Raw genomic sequence first — 11,859 nt, 5'->3', positions numbered from 1 at the left:
ACTGCACCAGCAGCAGCGGCAAGCACCTCATCCCGCACGGCGACGCAGCTCAACCAGAGCCTCGCGTCGTCGACACACGTCGTAGTTGAGCCGACACCGCAAGGCATCGATGCAGGCGGCGACCCCGCCGACTCGGCGGGCGCCACCTCCATTTCCTTTCGTGCAGAACCCACCCCACGTCATGGGGGGCAGCAGGTCTCCTCCTTGCAACAGAGCATCAACTTCAGTTTTGCGCCCTCCGACGTTGTCCCGTCGGTGCGGAACGATTCAGTGAGTGCAAGGCCGCTGCCGACGGTGCGACGCCGTCCTGATCCTGGCCCTGCTCGCAACACACCTCGCACCTCGGCCGCGAGCGCCAACGTTTCGGCGCGACAAGAGGAGTCGGAAGATTCTATCGTTTTCGATGAGGATGATCAGCCGCAGCGCACCGCGTCACAGCATCCCGTCGCCACCACGAACGGCGCCACACCGCGCGAGTCGGGGACTTCTGTGGCGAGCGATGGGGAGAGGAAGAAGGGCACAAAGGTGGTGCGGAGAAAAGTGGTGGTGCGCCGTAATAAGGGGGCCCAACCGAGCGATCCCGGGGAGGTGGTGCGAATAGAGGAGCAGGTGATTCGACCTGGGCGCGCAGGTGGCGCTGCACCGGCCGCGGCGGCGGCCTGGACACAGCTGGCGCCACCTCCTTTCCGCGTCTCGCCCCGTTCGCAGCAGGCAGCCGAGAGTCGCTCTGCCAGCCGCAGGGCGACACCTGTTGAGGGACCCCGCAGTCCGGGCAGCGGGGCGTGCGAGATACCGCCGCAGATCCCCGCTACACGTGCGGACAGCCGAGGAATATCGCCTCGCACGCCGCGTGGGACTCACAGTACCGAGGCTGCTCAATCGTCGGCGCGCCGGCACCACAAAAATGCCAGCGCCACCAATCCACTGCTCCCTCTCCACTTGCCACATCCCGTCGTCCGCCCGTCCAGCCGCAATGAGACACCGAGGGCCGTCACGGCTCCCACCGAGACACCGATCGAGTTCGAGGTGGCGGCCGACGCGATGACAGACACGCCCAACTTCTGCACTGACGACAGCATCTCTTTTCGGCTCGACCGCGCTTCAGCTGTGACCCCGCAGCGCACTGCCGACAGTGGCAACGCCCACCGGAGGCGCCGTCCGCAGATTCCTTCCCCCTCCGCCCTCGACGACGGCCCTACGCCACTCACGGTGGACGAGCGCGGCCAACTGATGCCTGCGCCTCGGGACAAGGTTCGGCAGACGACGACATCAGACGGTCAAACAAGATGGATGCTGTATAGCCCCCGTCGCGGCGATGCCGCCACTACACTTGCGCAGGAGATTCCGGCCCCGCCGCTGAAGCTGTCGCGGCGGGCGCAGGACATTCTGGCTGCGAAGCGACGCGCATTAGAGGATGGTGCCAGAAAGCGCCACGCCGACAGCGAGAAGCTCCGCGGTGAGCCCGAGGAGCCGCTCAGCACCTCACGACGCACGCGCAGGAGCTTCCCATTCCATCCCGCTGCCTTCTACTCTGAAGACTTTGCCCGCCGGCACGGAGAGGAGGCGGCAAGGATGCAAGATGATCGGTGGGCCGCGTACGTATATGACGGCATGGAGATTTGCACGGAGACACGCCGCCCCAGTGGCACCGCGACCAGCCGCTGGGAGACGGAAAAGGTGGTGCGTACGCTGCAGCCGGTGCAGGTAGCGCCGGCGGAAGGCACCACTGGCACGTGCGGGTGTGCTGTCTACGAATCGATGCATGCAGACGATGAACTGCGCCGCTTGATCGACAGCAGCGGTGCCCGTGAAGAGGGGGTCCGTCACTACTTGAACCTGCAGCCCATGCAGCTGGTGAACGTGGAGACGCAGCTGATGGTGGCCCCGCCGCTGGAGTCGGCAGGCCGTGGGTCCGTGTCGCCGTCGGAGGCGCAGAGCGCGGTCGAGGCGAGCCACAAAAGTGTCTTGGAACAGCGTGGCGTGGCGACTCTTGGTGGCCTGTGGTGCACGGTGGAGGCTCTGCGAGAAGACGGCCGCCCTGCTGTGCGCAAGGACGTGAGTGCACCACGGCGTATCTTGCGCATCTGCGGCGGGCAGGCGCTCAGCGTATCACCGCACGCTGGCAGCGTCAAAACGTTTGACGTGCGCTGCTACGAGCTGCTGCTCTTCCCGCGCGAGTTCCTTAGCCCGTCAGCGGTCAACTACGGATCGGAGGGGCTTACGCTTGGCCAAGTCGTCGCACCGCCAGCGTCCTCCTTCCCGCTGACACCGCGCATCATCGATGACCCGGTGACTCTGAAGGAGTACAAGAAGCGCTTGCTGGCGACGAAGAGCCGCCAGGTGTCGATTGTGAACTGCGAGGACGACCGCGCCACGTTTGCGGCGGTGCCGGAGGCACCTGGGGCCGGCGGCAGGGCGGGAGGTGGCGCAGCGCGGTACCTCACCCTCACCACGGCGACCATCAGCTCTCGGCAGAAGTACACGATCGATCTGGCACTCGTCTTGCTACCCTTCCGCACCGGCGGCATCTTTGCCGGCAAGACCGTGGCGGAGGTGCCGCGGTTTTGCGCAACGACTGTGATGTTGCACCGCCGCCTGCAGGGTCTCTCCCTGTCCTTCTCCACCAAGTCAGCCTTCATGTCGGCCTACAAGGCACTTCTGTGGGCCACGGAGTGCGACATTGTGGATGTGAAGCCCTCGGACAGCGAGGAAGGTGACGTGCCCTGCGCTGGCTACTCGAAACTTCGCGTCTGCGCTACGACGTCGCCGATGGTGCCGTGGGTGGCGTCACTCGGCAAGGACACACCCGGGCAGCCGAAGGAGGACACCTTCCACGGCAACTGCCTGGATTTCGCGGCGCTGACACTGACGGCACCGCCCGGCGCCGTTCAAAAGGCTGAAGCCGACCGGCGCGACCCCCTCACGCTGGAGGATTTTGTTATCACCGATGGGGCACCGAACGGCAACGAAGCGGACGACGGCGCTCAAAGTGGGCAGAGCGGCACGCCAACGCCACAACGGCGCCGCAGCACCATCTTTACAAGCACCTTCGGCCCGCCGAAGGCCGCCGACACTGAGGAGGGTAGCACCCTTCACACCACCGACACGGTCGTCGGCCTCACTGCCTTCGGCGTGATTCGGCGGGCGGTGAGTCAGAAGACGTCCGAGGTGTTTGATGTGCGGGTGATACCGCGCAACCGCGGCCGCATGGCTCCTACGACCTGCGCCGACACTACGGCGACGGCGGCCGGCGGGCAAAGGGCCAAGTCGCAAGAGGGGCACCTTCTGCAGCAGGACGCAGAGGCGGCTATCATGATCGAGTACGTCACTCGCCTGCCTTTCCACTCCCGTGTGTACGGCGTGCTGGTAGACGATCAGCGCTACTACATCTTCCAGGAGCCGTGGGTCTCGGCGCTGTCGCTCGAGGAGTCTTTGAAAGACTTTGCCGAGCATGACGCGCTGGAGTCCAATGAAATGCTCAGCAAGATGACGCGCACAACGGCCATTATGTCGCTCAAGGATTTCATTCACGCCATTCTGCGCCCTGGCGAGTGCGGGTCGGGGGCCAGCGAGGAAGTGCAGCTGGAGATGGCTCGAGTGCTCGCTGCCCAGCTACTACTACTCCTGACGTCACTGCACGGCAAGGGGATGCTGCTAGGCCCATGCCCACCGCAGCGCCTGCTCGTCCGCATCGAGGATCCCACCAAAGGCATCCAGCATGGCGAGGAGGAGAGCGACGCGGACACCCCAGGGAAGAAGACAACTCCGCCGCCGAGTGTGACATCGAGCAACATTCAGCTCTTTGTGCCCGACATCGGCGTCAACACCCTCGCCTGGGGCTACGAGCGTCAGCAGTGTGGTGTGCTTGAGTACCTGTCGCCCATGTACGTGCTAGAGCAGATGCTTTCAGACTCCTTCGGCAAGAAGGAGCGGCCATGGACGATGCGCGATGACTGGTGGACATACCTGGCTCTCTGCTTCGAGCTGTTCGCGGGGGATGGCAGCGCGCTCGTGGCTCCTGAGACGCCTGCGGCTATCCCCACTCCGACACCAACGCTCACCAAATTCTTCTCTCCAGTGGACATTCTCGATGTGTGGCAGAAGGTGATCACAGACTCGGCCTCCGGCGTGGCCAGCACCGCAGCGAAAACGATCGGAATGCGCACGCGCCGCTATGTGCACCACCGCGTGCTCAAGTCTGTGAGCCGCTCCCTGGACAGCTGGGTGGTCGCCAAGGCGGAGCAACTGGAGTACTTCGGCACCACCGCCCCCCGCCGGGCGCGTCGCGTCGTGCGTGCCGTGCCGCCGCCGCCTGGCGCGCAGGGCAAGGCGATTGGCGTCTCGCTCGCTGCCATGTACCTGAAGAGCGCCCAAGAGGTCACCGACACTTCTGGCAGCGCTGTCCAGACCAACGGCGAGGAGGCCAGTGACGCTTCCGTGGAGAATATCCTGGACAACATGCCGTGGCTCTTTCACGTGCGCGACTTTTTTGACACCATCCTCGACGCCGTCTTTTCCCCAACTCTGTGCAGCGTGCACGGGCCGGCGCTGCGACTGGTGTCACACCCGTTCTTCCATGGCGTGCAGCTGGCGGCGATTTTTGACGGGTCCCACATGCTTTCCCCAGCCGTCGCGGACTACGCGGAGAAGCACCTGAGGAAGCGCAAAGTTCAGGCGGCACTACTGACCTATCGGACACGTGCGTACCGTGGGCTGCTGAGGCCGCGACGAGACATGGCACTCATGATCACCAGCTCCGCGTACAACACCTCCGGCAGGGCGAACTCTGTTGCTCCGCTGCTTATGCTGTTCACTCCGACTTATGACGATGAGCACGCCGTGCGCGAGAATGACAACTCCACGGCATGGCAAGAGTCGGAGGCCAGCCCGGCAGAGGGACTGGTCATGAGCCCCACGAATTCCATGGCGCACTCCGCAATTCCGTCGCCGCGGTCGCAGTCGTCCGCGGCCGGGATGTGGGGTCAGCAAAGACTGAGGGCGATGTACAACCCGGCGGAGTGGCAGTCCATTGCGGCGCTGGAGACGGAGGTACGAGGCGTGCTAAACACCCACGGCCCTGGCGAGTCTGTCAGCCGCCGCCGCGGCTCTGCTGATACCGGCTGCGCATCCAACCCGGTGACCATTAGCAACCGGCCCATGCAACCGGTGCGGCGCTACAGCGGTTCGGCACAGGCCGAGACCATCCCGGTTGCGTCGTTCGGTCGTCGCCGTGACCCTCGCGAGTACGAGCACGTGATAGACTCGAAGGTGGCACGCACGCCTGCGGTGCCGCCACCCCGCTCCGCCCATGGCAGTGGCAGCACCAACATCCTTGACGATGCGACTGTGACGAGGTCGGAGACGGTCTTTGGCGAAACGAACACCGCCCCGTTCGTGGAGCCATTCCAAACAGGGGCGTTGTACAACTACCACCCCGTAACGCGGCGAGAGAGCCAGCGCGGCGCCGCTCCTTTGGCGGCTGTAGGGCCGTTGGAGAGTGTCCGAGAAGAGGCCGCGCAGACCCGCTTGCCGCACTGCTACGCCGACTCCAACGAGTTTGAGCGCAGCCTCAACGACTTGGCAGGGTGTCACCCTCACAGGTACCGCAGCAGAGCTGAGGCCGCTTCATCGTACCACGGCAACGGCAGGGTCGCGGTCGGCCACGGCCCCGGCTCCTCTCAGCTGGACGTGCCATCTTCGAAGCGCGGCTCACACCCCTCGTCGCGCCACAGCAACCGCGTGCAGCAGGAGGCGTACGATAGCCAGTGGTCGTGGCCCCACCAGTTCTTGGATGCCGCGACCGTGCAGAAGAAAGGCCGACCCTGTCGACTCTCTGACCCGCACGACCCTGTTATGTACCGCACGACGATCGACCAGGAGACACAGCGCCCCGTGCACAGCCAAGGTCCGCATAGTCACCACGGCGGCGGCATCGTACACGCCGCCTCAGGTTTGAAGGCCTGTCAGGAGAGCAGCAGCGACGAGTCGTACATGTTGGTGCAGTCCGACGGCGAGGCAGAGACAGAGAAGGCGCCAATGCCCAACTACCAGTCGAATAACCTGAACCGCAAGAGCCCTACCCCCCGTAACCCCCGCGCCTCGCGCATGGAGGGGATCGCCTCCAACCGGACATCCTACTTTGAGTTCTAGTATCGGTGACCCGCGCGCGCTGCTGAGTCAAGTGCTCCTCCGGGTGCACCTGCATTTTCCAGCGTTCACATCAGGTGCCACAGCGAAGTTTCTGTGCGTGTGTGTGTGTGAAGGCGTCCCTTTGCTCTGATTACGTTGATGTGATGTGGCTTGTTTCTCGTTCTTTTTTTCGTTGTTGCTGTGTGACGTGTGTGTCTCTTGCTCCATCACCCCGTCCTCCTTTATCACTCAATGTCGCAGTGCTCCGGCACTGTCTCCACATCTCTCTGTGTCGCTTCCTTCTTCCCATCCGTTCGTGTACGTTTTCTGCACCGTTGGCAGCATATAAGGCGGAGGGGGCATTGCGGGACCGAAGGTGGGGTTTGACTGAGGAGACGGGCGGCGTATCATCCGCAGCGCCTGTCACTGTTTCTTGTTCGTTCTCTTTCTTCTTTTTTTTCGTGTGAATGACGTGGTATCGAATGGCGAAGCTCACGACGTGCGCGTGTGGCTCCATCACTGTTGTTTACGTCTTTTTCCTTTGCGGCTTTTTTGGTACCCGGATGGCAAGGGAGGTGTGCGTGTGTGTGGACAGGCCCCTATGCGTGGCACCACAGGGCCCAGTATCCCCGCCCTCTCTCTCTGGCGAAGCCAAACAGCCTGACCCCCTTATCCCTTGCCAAGTGCCAGAACCACCTCTGGTGGTGACAGGGTCGCAGGTGCCTGCGCCGTGCTGGAGGTCAGAGCGACGTATCGCTGCTGATGCCGTCGGCCGGGTCCTGGATGTGCGTTGCGTCGGGGCGACCGGCGACCGTGAGCACGCTTGTGTCATCCACATGATTCGGCAAGGTGTCACCGCGTCTCGAGAGTAACCCACCCGGCCCTGGCTGTCTGGTGGTGCGGGGGGCGGCGGGTGGGTGGGTGGTGTTTGAGGACAGATGGCCGTGCCCCGCCGGCTGAGTGGGCGCACTGCTGCACGGCGTGTCTGCCGCTTCGTCGCGGGACGCGGTGGGACGGTGACAGGCCGTGGGTAGACCGGAGCGGGACTCGTGTGGCATGGCAGAGAAACGGACGCGTTCTGAAGAGAAAAGTCCTCGTCCTCTTCGTTTTTGCTCCTTGTGTCATTGTACGTTGGGCTTCGCATTTCTTTTTTGGCTCGGGCGCGTTTCATGTTGGCTTGTGTGGGCTTGGTGCTCGTGGCGTGGCTAGGGATGAGCGGCTTTTTTCGATGCTTGCTGTTTCTCTCCGTGTAGCTGTTCTTCGATTTGTGGTGTGGTGCGCCGCGGATGTCTGTTGGTGTGTGTAAGCCTCTCCTTTGTACCCACACCCACACATACATATATATATGTATATATACATCCTTTCCTCTGCAGCGCCTGCGCGGAAAGCATCTTCATTCCCCGGATGAGAGGAAGAGCGGATAGACATCCATTTTTCCGTCCTTGAGTTTCGTCTGTTTATTCTTCCTTGTTTCCGTGTTTGGTGTTACGGTTCTCTCTTGTGTGACGCACCTTTTCGCATGCGCGTGCGCTGGCGGAGTGGCGGTGGTGAGACCGCGTTCAACGTGTACAAGACACTACCGTAATGGGTGAAGGGCACCCCCGCTTTCCACACCCACGGTCACATGCGTACACACCCACCAACGTGTTCGAAATGCGTGGTTCTAGTGGAGATGATGGTGCGGCGGGCAACTTAGCCAGGTTGAGCGCAGTCCGATGCACTTCCCTTTGTAGGAAAGGTGGGTTGACTCGTGTGGGCACTTCGGCGATGATGTCTCGTCACCGGTAGCCCACCAAAGTGCTGTTGTTGCGAACACCTCTCACGCCACCGGACTTGACAGCAGACGTACCCGAAGCAAATGGATCTGGTGTTGTTTCTCACCCTCTCGCCACACGCCCCGCCCTCTTTTTCTTCTCTCCCTTGCGAAAACGCCGCCATTGCTTCTGCACTTGACACTCTCATTTCGTCCTCGTTCTTACTCCTGTCTCTCCTTGACGTCACGCGATGCGTGCAGCTGCCCTCCATAGAGGATCTGCACTTTCTGCCGACGTAATATCTCCATACATGCATAGACGGACACGCGCACCCCACGCGTCTCCCACCCCTCACACGAGTATCTCATAGAATTCACTGCCACTGTTGCCGTACTCGTCCTCCTGCGCGCTGCCCGTGTGGCTGAGTGTGGTGCACGACAAACGTTCTTTTTTTTCGTTGTGCTCTCTTGTGTAAGCGGTCCCACAACACCAGACTGTGCGAGAACATTCGACGCGGGCGCCGCAGATGGACATTGACTTGCGCGACCGTGGCATCGCTCGTCTCTGCTTCGATGCCGAGGAGACGAACAATGAGGAGGCAACGGTCGCCAGCGCCGTCGCTGTTTTGCTGGCTGACCATAACCGCATTGACTGTATTAGTGGGCTCAATACTGTTTTCGTGAACCTCGTCGAGCTGCGTCTTTCCCATAATCAACTGGGCCGACTCAGTACCCCGTACCACCGTGTTCGGCAGACCTGTCTGCGCGATCATGCTGCCGCGTCACGCTGCTGCGACGGTGTGGCATCGTGGATTCGCTGCCTTCCCACCACGCTGCAGGTGATCGATGTCGCCTTTAACAACCTGTACAGCTTTCTCGAGTGCAGCTGTGAGGTCGCAGCCGCTCCGGTGCGGCACGTTGCGGCGGATGAGGTGGAGGTAAAGCCATCAGTCTCCGATGCCACCGTGTCTCTCGCTCGGTTGCTGCGCCACCGCGCGCCTTTTGCGCTGCCTCTCTTCTTTTCTGCTCAGCGGTTTCCGCAGCTACGGGAGCTCAACCTCTCGCACAACGCCTTTGATGTAAGCCTCCGCGAGAGCGATGAGATGCAAGACGGGCACAATGCTCTCCAGGCGGCATTGGCCGAGCACTCCATCACCGCGACTGTCCCGGCGACACTCTCCTCCGTTGACCTCTCCTACAACGGAGGTCTGGCTGCCCTGAACTGCTTCTTTCTCTCGATCCCACCATGCACCGGGGCGAGCGCGAAGGCGGCGGCAGCGGCAGCGGCAGCATCGCTGTTGACTGTTATGCCGTCGTGCTCGGTGAGCTTGGCTGGCACTGGGATCGAGGACCTTCAGGGCATCTCATCCATAAACGGGCACGACGCTGCTGTGCAGTGGGACCTGCAGCTCCACCCGTCGCCGGTTTCTCTCATCATCCTTCGCGCGGCACCGTCCGCGTTGCTACAGCTCACCCACGCTATCGTGAACATGCGCGTTGATGGCGAGCAAAACGCGCTGGCCGCTGCGCTGACCGAGGTGACGCATGAGGTTGGAACTTCGACGTCTGCCATCGCGCGCTTGCAGTCGTTGGCTCAACTCGAAGACTTGGAGAAGATCACTGCCGCTGCCATCTTAAGAGAACAGCCAGACATGAGCAATGCCCTGCCCGACGGCGCGACATGGATCTCAACCCTGGCGTACGCATGCCTTCTGCGCCAAATTGTTCCCTCCCTTCGTACCTTGGACCGGGTTTTCCGCGTGGAGCGATGCGAGCAACTCCTGCTATCGTCTTTGTGCCGCCTGCTGCTGGGGGACCCGCGACCACAGCGAGCCTCCTCCTCTTGCCTGCTGCCAATGAGGGCACCCCCGCCACTCCACCCAAGCGCGCCGGCGGCGTCGATGGCACCGGTTCAGCGTGGGCTAGGCGGCGCCGCACACTGTGTCGCACCGGAGCTGCAATCGCGTATCTTGGTCGGCGCGGAGGCGCAGGAAGCGGCCGAACTCCCGCCAGGTGTCGGCGTCGTTGATGCCTCTGCGGCAGCTGCTGCCGTGGTGCGACCAGGCCAATTCCAAGCGGCGCTGGCCGCCCTCCGTCCGAGTTGCTCCAGCTTGGTAGCAGCACCAGCGTCCGCCACACAAACCTCGACTTGCCATTCTACGATGAGCGCTTCTTCTGTATCGGCAGAAGAGGGCGCAGCCGTTTCTGGCAGCAGTGACGGTGTCCCGTTGATGTCAGAAGAGGATTGGTATACGCCGTCTGGCCTGACGCCGGGGGAGGGGGCGCGGTACGAGTCTCTATGCCAGGAAGCCAAGGAGCTGCAGGAGGCGGTGCTGGCAAGCAACGAGCGGTGCCGCGAGATCCAGGCGCACACTGAAGCACTGCAACAGCAGCTCAGGCAAGACCGCACGCTCGTGGCAGACCAGTGGAAGGAGATCGGCCGGTTGCGGCAGGAAAAGGAGAACCTCGAGGCGAGTGTGGGCCGGGCAAAGCATCGGCTGGATAAGCGGCAGAAGGAGGTGACCTACGGCGTCACGGCTATGCAGTCTCGCGAGGTGGCGGCGCGCGAGAAGGCGGCCATGGAGCGGATCGCGGCTCGGGAGAAGGAGCTGGCGCGCCGTGAGCGTCAGCTGCGTCAGCGTGCAGCTCGGTCTGGTGCTCTGGCTGTCGAATACCAAAGCAGCGGCCCGTCTGGGCAGCGGAAGAAGCTACGCAGCGAGGTGCTGCGTGAGGCTGCAGTTCGCAAGCGACTGGCTGAGCAGGAGAACAAGGATCCGCTGGCCTACTCTCCGGCGCCATTCAAGGCAGAGATGCGTCGCTGCAGCCCTCGCCGCTCGCCCGATCAACGTCCGTCAACGCACACCGCTACCGAGGAGGAACACGATTACTTTGAACTGTATGGAAGCGTCGGCACCCCTGAACTTCGCGAGGTGGCAGACCAGTATGTGGCACACCTCCCCCTGGCACAGCAGCAGCAGCTTCGCGACGCGTCCTTGCGGCTGCCTTCCAGCGGCAGCTTTGACGAATCGCATGGCCCCAGCCGCAAGGCATCGTCATCGCAGCGGCGTGGCTCCCCGACAAGCGGCGAAGGTGGCGACCCCGTCGTTGACTACGCTGCGGAGACAGGCGCGAAGAACCGCACGCCGTCTCCGGAGGCGGCTCGGGACTTGAGCTCCTTGTCACTGTCGGAGCTGCTGGATGCGGCGGCCGCAATTCGGCAGAAGCAGATGGCGCTCCAGCGGCTGCAGCACCAGTGGCGGCGGCCGCTACCGCCTCCGATGCTGTCTCCTGGTGGGGAGGAGGCGACGCACGCTGTGGACACCGTCGTGCAGACGACTTTCGAGAAGGCTTCCTGCCGCCACAGTGGTGCCGGTAGCGGCGACGCCGATAGCGGCGATGCGAGCGCAGTGCAGACACCTTTGCCAGCTGCACGCCTGGATATGCGTGCGAGCAGTAGACACTCACCATTTTCATCGGCCGTGTACGAACCGGAGGGGTCTGCACCGAACAGCGCGCAGCAGCTCTTTGACCGCATGCTGGAGCGGAGAGCTTCTGCGGCGACCCACCTGATGGTGGTAAACAGAAGTGCAAAGGCCGTTTCTGGCGGCCGCACGACGCACGTGGTTGATTCTCTCTCCACCAAGCAAGGGGATCGGCGCTCGCCGACCGATGCGTACGGAGAGGAGCGTGATGAAACCACCGGTGAGCTTACCAGTGACGCTTTTACGAACAAGGCCGAGGGCGCCGCTGGACAGCGACTACAGACTAATCGCGCGCTGTTTCTGTAATGAAGCGACATACACGCATACACAAGACAGAGAGACGTAGAGGTGCGCCCGTGCGTCCATGACGGCGACGTGGCCTTCTTTTCCTCTCCTACGCCTTTTCCTTAGGCACAGCAGCACATGCACATGCGCCTGCGTGCACGCATGTGATGGGCCGACATAGAGAATAGAAAGAACGGAGGGGTGTGCGCG

At 62.7% G+C, this 11,859-nt stretch overlaps 2 protein-coding genes across 2 annotated transcripts; both read left to right on the top strand.

Moving 5' to 3' along the window:
* Positions 1-1,041: 1,041 nt before the first annotated feature.
* LMXM_31_0250 (conserved hypothetical protein) lies at positions 1,042-6,150 on the top strand (the record flags this gene model as incomplete). Its single annotated transcript, XM_003877816.1, has 1 exon — positions 1,042-6,150. One exon carries the CDS (start codon positions 1,042-1,044, stop codon positions 6,148-6,150), a length of 5,109 nt encoding a protein of 1,702 aa, XP_003877865.1.
* A 2,259-nt stretch (positions 6,151-8,409) lies between these two features.
* LMXM_31_0240 (conserved hypothetical protein) lies at positions 8,410-11,670 on the top strand (the record flags this gene model as incomplete). Its single annotated transcript, XM_003877815.1, has 1 exon — positions 8,410-11,670. The coding sequence occupies one exon, from the start codon at positions 8,410-8,412 to the stop codon at positions 11,668-11,670; it is 3,261 nt and encodes a 1,086-aa protein (XP_003877864.1).
* Between the last annotated feature and the right edge of the window lie 189 nt (positions 11,671-11,859).

This window comes from Leishmania mexicana, chromosome 31, assembly GCF_000234665.1.
Source record: "Leishmania mexicana MHOM/GT/2001/U1103 complete genome, chromosome 31".
Classification (NCBI taxonomy): Eukaryota; Euglenozoa; class Kinetoplastea; order Trypanosomatida; family Trypanosomatidae; genus Leishmania; species Leishmania mexicana.
The sequence above is the reverse complement of the archived record's forward strand: the minus strand, read 5'-3'. Positions and strand labels throughout refer to the sequence as shown.